The 14,275-nt window shown below is 39.4% G+C and overlaps 1 protein-coding gene across 2 annotated transcripts in view; it reads left to right on the top strand.

Moving 5' to 3' along the window:
- Positions 1 to 7,229, top strand: part of CEP170B (centrosomal protein 170B) — a 129,806-nt gene extending 122,577 nt beyond the window's left edge. For both annotated transcript variants that reach the window (XM_042479451.1, XM_042479440.1), the window contains 5 exons: positions 1,291 to 1,434; positions 2,855 to 2,943; positions 3,710 to 3,803; positions 4,222 to 4,273; positions 4,977 to 7,229. In XM_042479451.1, the coding sequence (XP_042335385.1) occupies positions 1,291 to 1,434; positions 2,855 to 2,943; positions 3,710 to 3,803; positions 4,222 to 4,273; positions 4,977 to 5,218 (621 nt within the window). In that variant the 3' untranslated portion in view covers positions 5,219 to 7,229. The remainder of the gene's footprint in view (positions 1 to 1,290; positions 1,435 to 2,854; positions 2,944 to 3,709; positions 3,804 to 4,221; positions 4,274 to 4,976) is intronic.
- The last annotated feature ends 7,046 nt before the right edge of the window (positions 7,230 to 14,275 follow it).

Genomic DNA, 14,275 nt, shown 5'->3' with positions numbered 1-14,275 from the left:
TGGTTGAGTGTATACAAACTTGGTTACCTGCCTCCAGATGTTGTTACACTGCAACTCTCATCATCCTTAACTAGCATACCTAGTTGTGAGGGATGCTGGGAGTTTCAATCCAGCAGCATCTTGAAGGATCACACATTCCTCATCCACTGCTCTTCATAATCAGAAATGTTATATACTTGGGATCCCCACTTGCTTTGAACAGCCTGTGCTCATATAGGTGCATGCATGTTGTTTTCTTGTTCACAATTTCACTGATCAGGAGGCAGAACCAGGGGGCACAGTGAGGGTCCAAACAGGGCACTGAATGCAGCCCCACTGCCATTTTCATGTGTTCAGTGAACATGGGGAGGGATTCTGCTGAAAAGATGTGTAGAGGGTTTGTGTTTATTGGATTTATGCACATGGGAATTCTATTCTAAAGTGAGCACTATCTAAACATTTCAGCAGGGACCTGGGGAATGGAAGAGGTGCACACTACTATGCTCATTTCATCATACCACTAGTAGCCCATCTCACATCGTCTTTACCCATTTCACTGACTGTATGTAGGACTGATATGCACAAAGTAAAAACCAATATGGAGGAGTATTAATTGAGTAGCTTATTGAATATAGAATTATGAGCAGAATGTGCTGTTAAATAGTTTGTGACATAATATTTTAACCATAGGTAATGATGGGGGGGGGGACTTTAGGACTTTGGAATGACTTAAAAAGACTGATTAGGGTTAGAAGTACACAGGTCATGAGGATGCTGCTGAAAATATTGCCACTATAATGAATTATATGTTGAATTATTCTCAACTTTTAAGGGGGGGATTGAGGGTTTAGGGTTGTATATTTTTTAATCTTTGTAAGCTGCCCCAATTGCATTTTTTAGAGAGGTGGGATATAAATAAATTTATTATTATTATTATTATTATTATTATTATTATTATTATTATTGTTAACTCCCCTGCCCCCTTTGTGATGTGATATCATCATATTGTGAGTTTTCCTGATTTCCTGCCAACTGTAACCAGTAATGTTGATCTTAGGCATGAAAGCATGCTGTGTGATGTTATTGTGCCATACAGTTTGTGTTCTTATAAATTTTAAGAGAGAAAAGGAAGAATTTAATATGATGATACAATTTTCATCAGCATCAGCATGCTGTGCATATTATGCCATTCCATTATGGTTGGTATTTGGTGGGAACTTGATACTTGGTTCTTTCTCTGAATCTATATTTTTCCTTCTTGTCCTAGACTGGACATACTATCAGTCTTACAATGTCTGTGTTATTTTAAAGCTGGTCCAACACATACCAGAAGCAAGTCTGAACTACCAGAAGGTGCCTCCAGGGTCAATGGGATTCCATGATTTTGACCAAAATATGAACGACAGCCGAGAAGAGGATCTCACAAGAAAAACAAGGATAAGGAACAGGGAAGAGGTGGGTATATCTCCCTTGGATGGTTTGCTAATAAAGTAAGTATTACACATATTTCAGGATTTCTAAAATGTATATCCCCCTGCTTCCAGTCAAAACTAAACCAAAAACCTTGTGGGGAAAATAACCCAAGGCATCAAAATTTCCATATTTTTATAATTTTGAGCCCAGAATCTTAAAGATGCCACTAGGAACATACCTATAAGGCCTTGCATTGTACCAGACCATCTGGGCCATCTAACCCAGTGTTATGAATTCTGATTAGCAGGGGTTTTAAGCAGCATGGTGTCCTGAACAAGGAAAGTAGCATTCCCACTATATTCTGCTTTCCAGACCTGCCCTGGAATATTGTGTCCAGTTCTGGGACCCATAGTTCAAGAAGGATATTGACAGGCTGGTGTGTGTCCAAGAAGGATGACCAAAAGATCTGGAAACTGAGCCTTATGATGAATGGCTTAGGGAGTTGGGTAGGCTTAGTTTGGAAAAGAGAATACTGAGAGATGACATTATAGCCATGTTTAAATATCTGAAGGTATTATTATTGTTATTATTATTATTATTATATGGCACTGTAGATTTACACAGCACTGTACATACAATCCGTAAAATAGATAAAAAATAAACCTGCCCATGCGTAAATTCTATGACATAATAGCATAATACATATAAAATATTACATAATAATACAGGAAAGGGTTCAATAAAATAAGGCAGCAACAAATTAAAAACATCAAATAACAATCACGCAATGCCTGGGAATACTTCCCTGAACAGCATGGTCTTCAACTCAGTTTTGAAACTGATCAAAGAAGTGATGAGGCATTCTCATGGGGGAAGGAGGAGATAAAGTGAACTTATTTTCTGCTGCTCCAGAGACTGGAACATGAACCAGTGGATTCAAATGACAAGAAAAGAGATTCCACCTAAACAGCAGAGAGAAGTTATTTACTGTAAGAATTATTTTGAACTCTTAAAATTCTCTTATTCTTTTTTTGTCCTACCTAGATTTCTTTAGTATTGCCTGGTGGTCTCCTGTGTATTAAGCCTGGCCCTGCTCAGCTGCCAAAATCAGAAGAGAGCATTTTTGTTTAGGATCTTATGATGGTCGTGCTTCTTATGCCACCCTTTAGCTCCACTTATCAGATCAGGTTTTCATCTAGCAGTGATACACTACAGGAACTTTACTTCAGCATTCAGAATAGGACAGTGTTCTCCATTACACTTGAGAATAGCAAGGGGGCCCAGAAGGTAGAGTTAAGAGACTGCCTTCCCTTGTACCACTCAATCAGGATTTAGTTGAAATCCCATGGAAAATTCCCCCAACCACAGGATTATAATCCTGTTGTAGTAATATTTTAGAAAAGAAACCAGTTCCAATTGCAAGAAATGCTACCATGATCGTTTGTTTCTGATTGTGTTTCAGGTAATCTTTGACAATTTGATGCTAAATCCAGTGTCCCAGTTATCGCACACTATCCGAGAAAACACAGAGAACCTGGCAGAGAAAATGAAGTAAGGGAATGTCTTTAATCTGAACTGCACCAAGATCTATCCACCCACTTCTGTCACATTTTGCCCTTTGTTCTTGAACCAGAATTGGCAGGGGTTGTCCAGATCATTTGAGACAAAGGGCAAAATACCATCTTCTTTACTTTGTATCCATCAGCTCAGTGGACTGGCAGTTGATAGTTACTTCAGTGCTCAGAATGGGATAGTGTTCTCCATCACACCTAGAACAGTAGGTTAGCTTGCAAGGTGCAGAAGCAAGAGGTCTCAGGAAGAAGAACCAAGGAGCTGCCTGTCCTGCTGCCTAAGACAGTTGTTTAATTTTGCTTCCTTAAGAGGAAGACACAGATGGAATGAACTTTTAATATGGCAGAGCTAAAACGTAGGCATATAAATACTGGAATCTAGGGTTGTGTGTGATCACCGTTTTTCAGATTCTCAATATATGCCAAGAATAATGAAACAGTTTTTCATCCAATAGCTTCAGGATACTTGAGAATTAATACGTCCTCCACAATGATGAGAAACTGCAGCTTTTTCCAAACAATGATTTTAAGGATCTGGATTAGCCCACAGATAGTCTTGCTTTTGCTTTTTTAAAAACATACTTGATAGATCACTAAGAGTCTCTGTAATATTCCATTAAAAGGGACTACTGTGTGTAAACACTTTCTTACCTTAAGATGATTTACTGCTTTAAAAAGCCCCATTTATTTCTGAACATGTTTTTCAAGCTTTTGACAAAATTTTAATCTTTATGTGTTTGTATCAGAATCCTGTTCCAGAATACTGAGCGAACGTGGGAGGAGATGGAAGCCAAAATTAATTCTGAAAATGAAGTGCCAATTCTAAAAACCTCGAATAAGGTACAGTATCTTTGTCCTAAAACATGTGCTGAGTGGTTTGCTTTTAAAATAAGATCATATCTGTGTGAAATCCTTGGCCTCTTGTGTTCATAAACATTTATACAGTATTTCACTAAATGTAGGCAGTAAGCATATTTATTTGAAGTTGGGATTTACAGATTTGGCTTTCTTGTGGATTTGAGTTTATTCCCTCTTGTCTGTTTTTGAAGGGGTTGTGTTGCATAACTATACCAAGCTTAAAAAATAAACATTTAATTCATACACATTTTAAATGAATAACAAAAATTCAAATTTAGAGGAAAGGGCTGAACAGGCATAGAACTAAATGTAAGATTTCATAAGAAGCAATAGAACCCCCCCTCCCCCCGAGTTCCTACTCAGTGTTCTAGTTACTTACCATGTTGTTCTTTCATGCTAGGAAATAAGCTCGATTCTGAAGGAGCTACGCAGAGTCCAGAAACAACTTGAAGGTTTGTTGCCATTTCCCTTACTTCCCTTTACTTAGAAGGAACACTTCACACACAAAAGCCCCAGAGCTTGCAAACATAAATTTCTGGACTACAGATCTCTGAATTCCCCAGCCGGTAGGGCCAGTGGCCATGTCAACTGAGGGATTCTGGGAGTTTGAATCCAAAACGTTACATTGCTAATTTCTGAAACATGCTTTGTGCTTAATGGCTACAAATTCAAGTGAGGATTTGTGTGCGTGAAAGAGCCACCACAGATTAGACACCATAGACAGAGCATTCATATTGCTAGGTTCAGCCTCAGTTATATTATTTTAAGAAAAACAGTTCATGTGTTTGAGGGAGCAGCATGGTGTGTTGTGATTGGAGCATTGGACTAGGACTGGGAGATCAGGGTTCAAATCCCCTCTTGTCCATGTAAACCCACTGGGGGGCTTTGGGCAAGTTAAACTTTCCTCAGACTTAGAGGAAGACAGAAGGCAAAGAATCTTGCCAAGAAATCCCCACGATAGGTTCGCCTTAGAAACACCATAAGTCAGAAATGACTTTAAGGCACATAACAACAACATTCTTGTGCTTGCATATGAGTAGGCAGGTTTCAAGTCACAGAGTTCTGGCACTGGGCAAAAGAAAAGTATGTGCGAGCTTTGAGTCCGCTTGTATTCCTGGCTAGATCTCATCATGCTTTCTTTTCTCTTTTCTGCAGTTATAAACGCCATCATTGACCCAAGTGGAAACTTGGATATCCTTGCCAATAATAAAACATCCTCTGCTATGCCACAATCGGCAGCTGCTAAAGTCAGGACTGCTAACAGCATTTCAGGACCCATGTTGGAAGCATTATCTCCTGTCAAGAAAAGAAATTATGCACAGAAATCAAACTTTGGTTCTAATAGCCTGCAGGATGGCACTGTGTTTGTTCCAGATGGGGAGAAATACGTCATCTGATGGAATATTTTCTAGTGCTTATCCTCTTGTATGTAATGTACCGTGGTGTTAGTATTGTGTATGAGTGGTTGTGGGCAAGTCTGCGTGGAGCAGTTGTTTAGATTGCTAACACATTGCACAAAAGAAAAAAAAGGTACAATCTATGGTGGGGGGGGTGAGTGAAAGATCTCTGTATATGCCTTTTGAGAGTGGGGTGGGAAGAAACTAGCACTGTGGAACAGTACATATTCAGCATAGAGGCAGACTCCAATTTTAATAGAAAACTATCAGTGCATCATTCCTCCAATGTGCCATAGCAAAACTGGCTTTGTATATTTTTCACTCCATACTGCCGAAGCACTACTACGTTCTTGTATCTAGCTTGTTCATAGCTACTTGTTTAGTTGTATAGAGGCTCCATTTTGAAAATGTACCTTCTTGCAGGGGGCACTGGGTGGCTGCTGGTGCTGTATATTTATTTTTAAATAACAAAGCATTAAATCATTCGACCAGAATTTACTTTTCATTGTCAGGGTAAGTGACACAGCAAAGGAAGATTTCTTTTCCAAGAGCAGTGACTTCCAAACCTTTAACAAGGAAAAAACAAAGATGACATTGATTCATTTTACTTCCAAACAGATGGCTTTCACTATTTCACTAGGGACGGGTAATAAAATGTGCAGATGATGGAGAACCTGTGAATAAGTTTCCATCTTTGTTTTTCCTATGCTCCTTTAGCAGAGAAGTTCCAAATATAGAGGTTTAGGGGACACAAATCAAAGAGTGGTCAGGATTTTGTCTAACAAGGTTGCCAATCTGAAACCATTTCATGGTATTTGCTGTGTAACAAAGCTTTGATGTGTTCCTAATGTCTTTTTATAAATAATATAGAGAATAAGAGAATAAAAAGCAGTGGGCAGTGATGGATAGTTGAAACTGTAATCCCTTTCGATTCTTCTAAATGCCACTGATATCTTTAAGAACATAACAGTACAGGCCACTCTTGCATTCAGAGAGATCTTGTATTGAGCAGCGGCAGAAGTGGCATAGCTCTACGTCCTGCCAGCTCCAGGATTTTTTGAGGCCTTGGGCAAAGCATTCTCTATCAGACCAGGCTTAAACTGCTTGGCTAACAAAGTGTGCACACACCAAGAATTATCTCATGTTCACTCTCGGATGCCCCATATGAAATGGGAATAGTGACTCTATTGAGTCAGTGGTCCCTGTGCTGCTCTGATGCCCAACTTGGGATTCTCTGGAGCCAGCCACAGAGCTAGAAGATACCCAAGCACAAACATGGCAATGTACAGTACCTCTACTCTCCACAATGTAGACTGAAGATCATAAACGTTGCCACAGGTTATGCTGAGATTCCAGCTATTGCCTTACATAGCTTACATGAATGTGGGTGCCCAGAGATCTTGGAAATATTATACTGTATCTGATATTTTCTTAGATGGGGTTCATAGTTTCAACCTTGTGTATTCTCTGTGTTGATGTCAATTAACTCATTCCCTCCAACACTCTACATACTATTGTTACTTCAAGTGTTCATACCAAAAGGAAATAAATTTTTGACATGTGGGTCAGGACACGCAAACAAAGCAAGAATGATGGATCACTGTCAAAGCAATAGCTTAAGCCTCATTTCTCTTCTAATACTGGTGCCACCCTGTTACCATTGTATCCAAATATGTGACTTCTTTTAGGTTTAAGAGAATAAATACATCAAGCAGGTGATGCTTAAATACAGTATTACTAGTACAACTGTATGTTTTGATACAGTTAACACCAAGATTAATTTTGCAGTGATTCTGAGATGCATGATATTAGGAATACCAGATTTTTTTTCCAATTAAAAGAAACTGTTTTCTATTTCTATTTGCCAAATTAGTGCTGGTTTGTAAGGGGGTGGGTGGGAATGAAAAGTTCATCTGCTGGAACTGCTTGGTTTTGCCCGCTGACAAAGTGAAAAGTGCATTTTATAAAATACCTCTTGTTCCGAAGTAGTTATTGGAAAGAGAGAGAGAGAGAGAGAGAGAACAAAAGCCCCTTGTTTAATTGTTGAAAATAGGCAGGTTCAGGTCATTTGAAAAACAGGTGGTGTATAATAGGAAGGCAGCCCTCCAGAGGTTGAACTGTAGCTTCCAGCATTTCACACCATTGGCTTTATTGGTTAGGACAGTGGTTCCCAACCTTTGGTCCTCCAAATGTTTTGGACTTCAGCTCCCATAATGCCTGACGTTTAGCCATGTTGGCTAGGAGTTCTGGGAGCGAAAGTTAATAGAGTCACAAGTTTTACATACTTGCTTTTTCACCAATGGAGGTGACTTCCTGAGTTTTAAACTGATCTTATCTTTTGGAATATATTTGTGATGCCATAGTTCAGTGGTAGAGGAGGTTGCCAGATTCAATTCCTGGTCTCTCCAGCAAAGAGGATACCAGATAGCATGAATGAGAAAGACCAGAGCTTGAATAACTTACCTTTTGGAACTACACCACTTAGAATCCCCCAGTTAATGTTGCTAAATCTGCTTAGGCTTTGGAGACCGTCTTTGAGGCAGAGTAGACATGGATCAACAGGAAAAGGCAATTTCTACTAGTAGAAAAATGATCCCATTCACTACAGCCACTAGCCATGGAGGATTCTGGGAGTTGAAGTCCAGAAAAGTAACTTATTCAAGGTCTAATTGTTGGTTTGTTGTAGGTAGAGATTAGAAAAAGAAAGTTGCTGTAACTGATAGACACAAGTGCATGAGACCTGGCACTGGTGAGTATAAATATCTGTAATAGAGAAAAATAAGTTTATTGTCATTAAACTTTCACACACTGAGATGATAGAAATCAAATTGTCCTGGCAGATGAACAAAATATGCAGCCTTCCTGTGTTTCCCTTCACACTTCTTGTAGAAGATCTATGCCATTTCATTTGATCTGGTCTTGTAACGTGTGTCTGTCTTAGAGCCTTATCTCATAACAACAACAACAACAAAAAAGCCGAAATGGAACGATAGAGAAGCGGCTTTCTCATTGCTTCTCCTTTCGTGTGTTATATGCTCCGCATACTTCCATTTCATCATAAAAGTGTGCCTTTTGCTAAACAGGATGTTTCCAGCATGACAAAAGGCACACTTTAATGACCATCTCCCTTGGGAAAAAATACAAGTGCTAAGATGTCATGTGGAGAGGCAAGGAGAAAGCCACTTCTCTGTTGTGCCATCTTGGCTTTCTTTTGCCATGCAATGAGGCTCTTAGATACTTGGCTCTGAGGGGCTTAAATAACATCAGTGCTTTTATTAGTACAGGACAGGATTTCCAAATGACTGACTGCAGAGTCAAACCCCACCTGCTTTTCAATCCTGTATGGTAGTTATACGTAAATTCAGCTCTGAGAGCAGTTAGCCATGTTGGGGAAATATCATCTGCAGAACTGGGTAGAGCTTGGAAAAGTTACTTTTCTGGACTACAATGTAGCCTTAAAAATAATCTTGTTCGGATGTAGGCATGTGGTAAAATGTCTATTTCAAGGCTGTACAGTTAATAAAACATAAAAGTAGTGAGTGGCATATAGTAAGTTCATGAGACCACATGATCAAACACCTGTTTGTGATGACTTTCTTGCTGGCCATAGTAAGATGAACTGATGTCTGTATCCACCAATTTTTAGCTTGATGGATTGTTATCTTGTAATCTTTGATCCAGTTCTTCATAATCCTTGATTTATTCTTCAGAACTATGCTAAAAGTTGTTTAATTTACTTCAGATGAATAGCCTACAGGGCTAATTGGATCACAGAACCTTTCCATCACCCAGTTCTTCACTGTAACTAAAAGTATATCTGGTCCACCTCCTAATTTTTGCATAGGGCCTACAGATGGACCAACCAAGTGTACACCTAAACAACATGTTCATTCTCTTATGTTAGTCTGTGCAGTGATCCTTGAGGCTGAGGCATTTTGTGTGCTCATAATTTATGCCCATAGTATGTCCTTATGCCAATACTAAGGGAGCCTAGGGCCCTGATTAGGATTGCTGAGTGATGATGGTATGATCCTACTATCCTGCTGCTCACAGCATGATACATTAATCCAAAACAAGCCTGTATGTTTCATATTTCAGTTTGGTCTGTATTGTGTCAGATGCAATGAAGCCAAAGAGGAAGCCACATGATTAATCTTTTCCCCAATTTTGAATCCTTCTAATGTAGGGGTGAGGAAAATTTGACTTGCCAGATGTTTTGAACTACAGCTCCCTCTAATACCTTATCATTGGACATAGTGGGTTGCTGATGGGACATTTAGCCCAAGCAATCAGAGGGCTAAAGATATCCCATCTTTGCTGCAAACCATATGTATTTTCCCTGCTTTACGCAGCGTACAATGTGTTAACCCTTCATTTGATGCTTTAGAATAGTTCAGATCCAATTTACGTCGGGGTCATGACTTTCAAGTTCTTCAGGGTTTGTGTGTGTGTGTGTGTGTGTTTGGGTTTTTCCTCTGGCTGAGTCATGAGCCATTTTGTTTTCGTGTGTGTGTGTGTGTGTGTTATTGCATGTTTTCTTTTAAAATTAAATCTACATTTGGCTGGTGATGTTTCAGGGGAATAAAAAGCCTATATCCCATTGAAGCTCAGTGGTGAATTGGGTGTCTGGTTGCCTCAGGATTCCTTTTGAAAATTTCTATAAGCTTGACAAGAAATGTTTTCTTTCTCATGATCATTGTTAAAAACTTCTTGTTTTATTATGATTGAATGAATGTACATCCTGGAAAGAATACCAGTCTGCTATGAGAGAGTAATGTGGTGCTGTTCTTATGCCGCTGCTGGCAATAAAGCTGAATTAAGTGGCAATCTACAGGGCCAGTTTTACCCTGGTCAGAGTCTTTGCATAAGTTTGAACTGTCTGTTGTTGTTTTTCAAAGACTGAGGGCCAAACTACAAGAGATGGTCCACTCTACATTTAGAAGTAGGACTGCTGGTAAAAGATGTCTGCTTGTTATAGCAGGACCTTTTCTTATTGCCGTACCTTGCAGATCAGCTTGCTAAGTTTTATGCTTGATCATCATGAGCTTCATTTGCAGAGATTGGTTTTTAGGATCCCATTTCAGAGTCACCTGGAGCTAAACATGGGCTTTATTTGCAAGTCTTACCACTCAGGCAGGAAGTTCCATGAGATTTCTGTCACGGAAAATCTAAAATGCTGTCATCTTCTACAGGGACATTTCTAGGGGAGTTCAGAGCGCACTGGGGTGCCACCAACATAAATGATGCTGCTGATCTTCTCATTGCAGGCTCCCTGTCTTGTGCTTTTTAGCCCTTAGAATAGGTCCAGAGTGTGGGCTAACATGGTTGGGAGTGAATGGCCCTGTGTCATCGTTATGCGAATTAACGAAAATGTTTTCTTGGAATGTTTACAGATAATCTACTTTTTAAAAAGATGTACAAGTGCGAGATGCTACTGATTTTTCATTTTGTTAAACTTAAGCTAGGGTTGTTTTCTTTTCTGTTCTTTCTTTCTTGAATCCAGCAAATTCACACATGACTTTTGCAGCTGTAAAAAGTACATTAACTACCTGTTCACTTTCTGATGTGCCCCTTGCTGAATTGTGCCTAAATAATCTGCTGTTGTTATGCTGCTGAAAATATTTTCTGCTGTTCAAAAAAACAAAAAAATGTCCACAAGATCATCCATTCCATCTGCATGCTACACAAATGCAAGCTGAGCTGTATGAAAGTATAGCTGAAATTCAACTTTGTATAAGTCAAAACTGTTTAAATGGAGTTAATTTATTTTGGTCTTTCTTTTCTTTCATTTCTACATGCTCCTTCAAAATATGATGTACAATTTTAAGATTCATTTTTGCCCCCACCCCACTTCCATCTATAGAGAGTGGGGTTTTCTTTTTCTCTTGTTTTTTTTAATAGTAATTTATTTTGTTTGGTTGATAGGCAATTTATCTGTACATTTTTGTTCCCAAGTGATGATGTGGATGTCTTTCGAAACAAAATAAATGGTTATTTTATATAATTTTATCACAAATTTGCTATAATAAATCATTCTTTCTGTTTTCTGCGAGATAGTTTATGTATGGAGATAGATGTTTGTCACAAATTTCTGGAGTCCTTTTTGAGTGTTTCATTCTTGGGAAGACAATGTACTAAATGCTGGGGAGCCAACAGACAAGAAAGCATATACTACAGTCTTCTGAAGACTAGAGAACATGTCACTATGGGACAGAGGATTGGATTTGGGTGGATTGAGATTGGGCAGATGAGCGCCAAGATTAAGGGATTCCACCTAAAACATTAGGAAGAGCTTGTTTGCTGTAAGAGCTGTTTCACACTGGAATAGACTGCCTCAGAGGGAGGTGGACTCTCCTTTGGAGATACTTAAACAGATTGGATTGACCATATCTGAGGAGCATTTAGTTGTGTATTTCTGCATGGCAGGGGGTGGATTAAATGGCCCTTGTGGCTGCTTCTAACTATGATTTTTGTGACCCTATATTCCCTAAATTGCAGGGGGGTCCCAACAGGGTATCCACAGATTGTATTTAGTTGGGAAATTATTCAATTGGGAGCAGCAAGAGATCTTTGATAACGATATCTGGGATCTCACCTATGTACAACAGGTCCGAGAACCAGAACTCTCACAATGGAAACTATCACTTAGGTTTTTTTATTAACAGCAAAGGGGAAAACCACTATTCTAGCTGTACCATTCACACACAAGAACTAATAAACTAAAGAACTAATGAAATTAAAGGTAGTAATGCATAGCAAGGTTGAGGTAAGGCAATACTTTTACCAGTTCAAAGCAGAGCTCCAGTCAGGGGAAGTTGGAAGTAACAGTGGCTCAACAAGGCTGTCTGAAATGGGGGTGGGGGGTGGGCTGTGTTGAGAGCTCAATAGGAAATCGGTCTTGAGGCAATTGAGTGGATTTTCCAGGAATCCCCAAAACAAAAGATTCCCATCTACAGTTGCACCTATATTGAACCTCAGCCTCTGTGTCAAGGATGGGGAACCTCAGTCCCTGAGGTTAACAATAGCCCTCCCACTTAGACTATTTGGGTTTTGCCACACCTTCTTCCCCATGACATAATCATTTGGTGGTTCTCCAGCTTTTCTATGTCCTCCCTTCTAAAAAGTTTAAAGGCCTCTCTTATGGCTTAGTTATTGCCAGTAAAAACTTTATGTTAAAATACACAGTTTTGCCTTTGAACTGGATTAAGGTGGCTAAGGCCTGAAGCAGTTCCAAAAATAGGTGGACATGTGATGGCATATAAGTAAAATAAGCAAAGTACAATAGAGAGCAGCACAAAAATTGTTGAGTGTGTACCCATTTTCATTTGTGTGGTTTATGTGAGACTAACAGTTCCCTTGCGTTTTTACTCAGTTGCTCCTGGAAAAAACATACCCAAATCAAAGTGTGGCTTCTGGAATTTATATATTTTTAAATATTTTCAAAACGTGGATGGTTGAATCTGTGGATCAAGAATCTGTAGTTATGGAGGGCCAACTGTATTTTATACTGGATCCAGAACATGGTTAGTATTTGGATGGAAGACCACCAATGAATACCTGGTGCTGTGGGCTATATTTCAAAAGAAAAAAACTGGCAAAACCACCTCAGTATTCCTTGCCTAAGAAAACCCTATGAAATTCATGGGGTCACCATAGATTGACAGGCAACTTGAAGGTGCATGTGTGCAGATGCATGCGTGTGCGCACGTGCATGCACACAGAGACAGAGTCTCCCAGAGTTCCATGTGTCACAAAAATGCTTGTGTACCACTTTCTGGTTCAATGGCTTCAGCTATAACTGAATATTGCAAAGACCTTAACAGTTTAAGTCCCAATATATTTTCTTCTTGGGCTGCTCCATAGTATCACGACATTAGTTTCCAATTTAAAGCCCTAAATAAAAGACCTAAATGCAATACAGAAATTACAATGCATAAAATTTACTACCTTTGTTCCCTTCTAAACTGTGACCGTGAATTCCACGGGGTGTGTAACATGATCCAGGACTGGCTGACACACCTCCAAGCCTAGGTTAGGACCCTTGACAGTAAGTGTCTCCATCTTGTTTGGATTCAGTTTCAGTTTGTTCTTCCTCATCCAGCCCATTATCTCCTTCAGGTATTCATTCAGAGGAGACACTCGGTCCTTAGCTGATGCTGTTTCTGACTGCATGGAGACGTGTATTTGCATGTCATTGGCATACTGATAGCACTCTGACCCATATTTCTGGATGATCTCACCCAGTGATTTCATGTAGATATTATACAGTGTTGGAAATAAAATGGCACCTTTTCGTATGTCATATAACAGCTTCTTTTTTGAGACCCCAAGCACCACTGGAACCTACCCAGATGATAGGACCAGAACCATTGAGGCACGGTGCCCCCAACTTCCAAAACCCTCCGGTGTTCCAGAAGGATACCATAGTTGATGATATCAAACACTGGTGAGAAGTCCAAAACATCAATAGGGACTCCCTCATCAATTCTCAGGTGAAGATCGTCCACTAAGGCATCAAGTGGCAAGAAGAGAAATAGTGAAAGACAACTTTGTGGCAATATGGAATCTATATCTCAATTTTGGATTTAATAATTATATAGATTAAGATAAAGGACCTCCAGGTAAGGCCTGAAATCCAAAAATATTTTTGATTCAAATAATGCACTTCTTTTTGGAGGGTAAAGATGAGGCCTCTTCAACTGGTTTTAGGCTTGGGCATCCTCACATCCCATTGTAGCCTTTATTGCTACAACAAACTTAACAAGCCTCTCACCCTGAAAAATCTATCCTAGCATTTTCAAGGCTTTTGAAAATGATTAACTGTCACCAGTAAAAGTCACTGTCTCTTTCTTGGCCTCTGTTGCGTATCACAGATAGGTTCTGTCTGATGGCCACTTTCTCTCTGACTTTTATTTATATATAGTGATCAGATCTGCAACTTTTTAGCTGTAAAGGGGAAGTTCAGCCAATGCTGCATGTAGACAGAAAAGGGGGGGAAATCTGTTGTGGTGAGCCTCTCACCAGTAACACTTCACAGTTGCTGAGTGTTATTGCAGC

The sequence above is a fragment of the Sceloporus undulatus genome, chromosome 1 (genome assembly GCF_019175285.1).
Source record: "Sceloporus undulatus isolate JIND9_A2432 ecotype Alabama chromosome 1, SceUnd_v1.1, whole genome shotgun sequence".
Taxonomy (NCBI): Eukaryota; Metazoa; Chordata; class Lepidosauria; order Squamata; family Phrynosomatidae; genus Sceloporus; species Sceloporus undulatus.
Note: the sequence above shows the minus strand (reverse complement) of the source record. Positions and strands in the feature narration are given on the sequence as shown.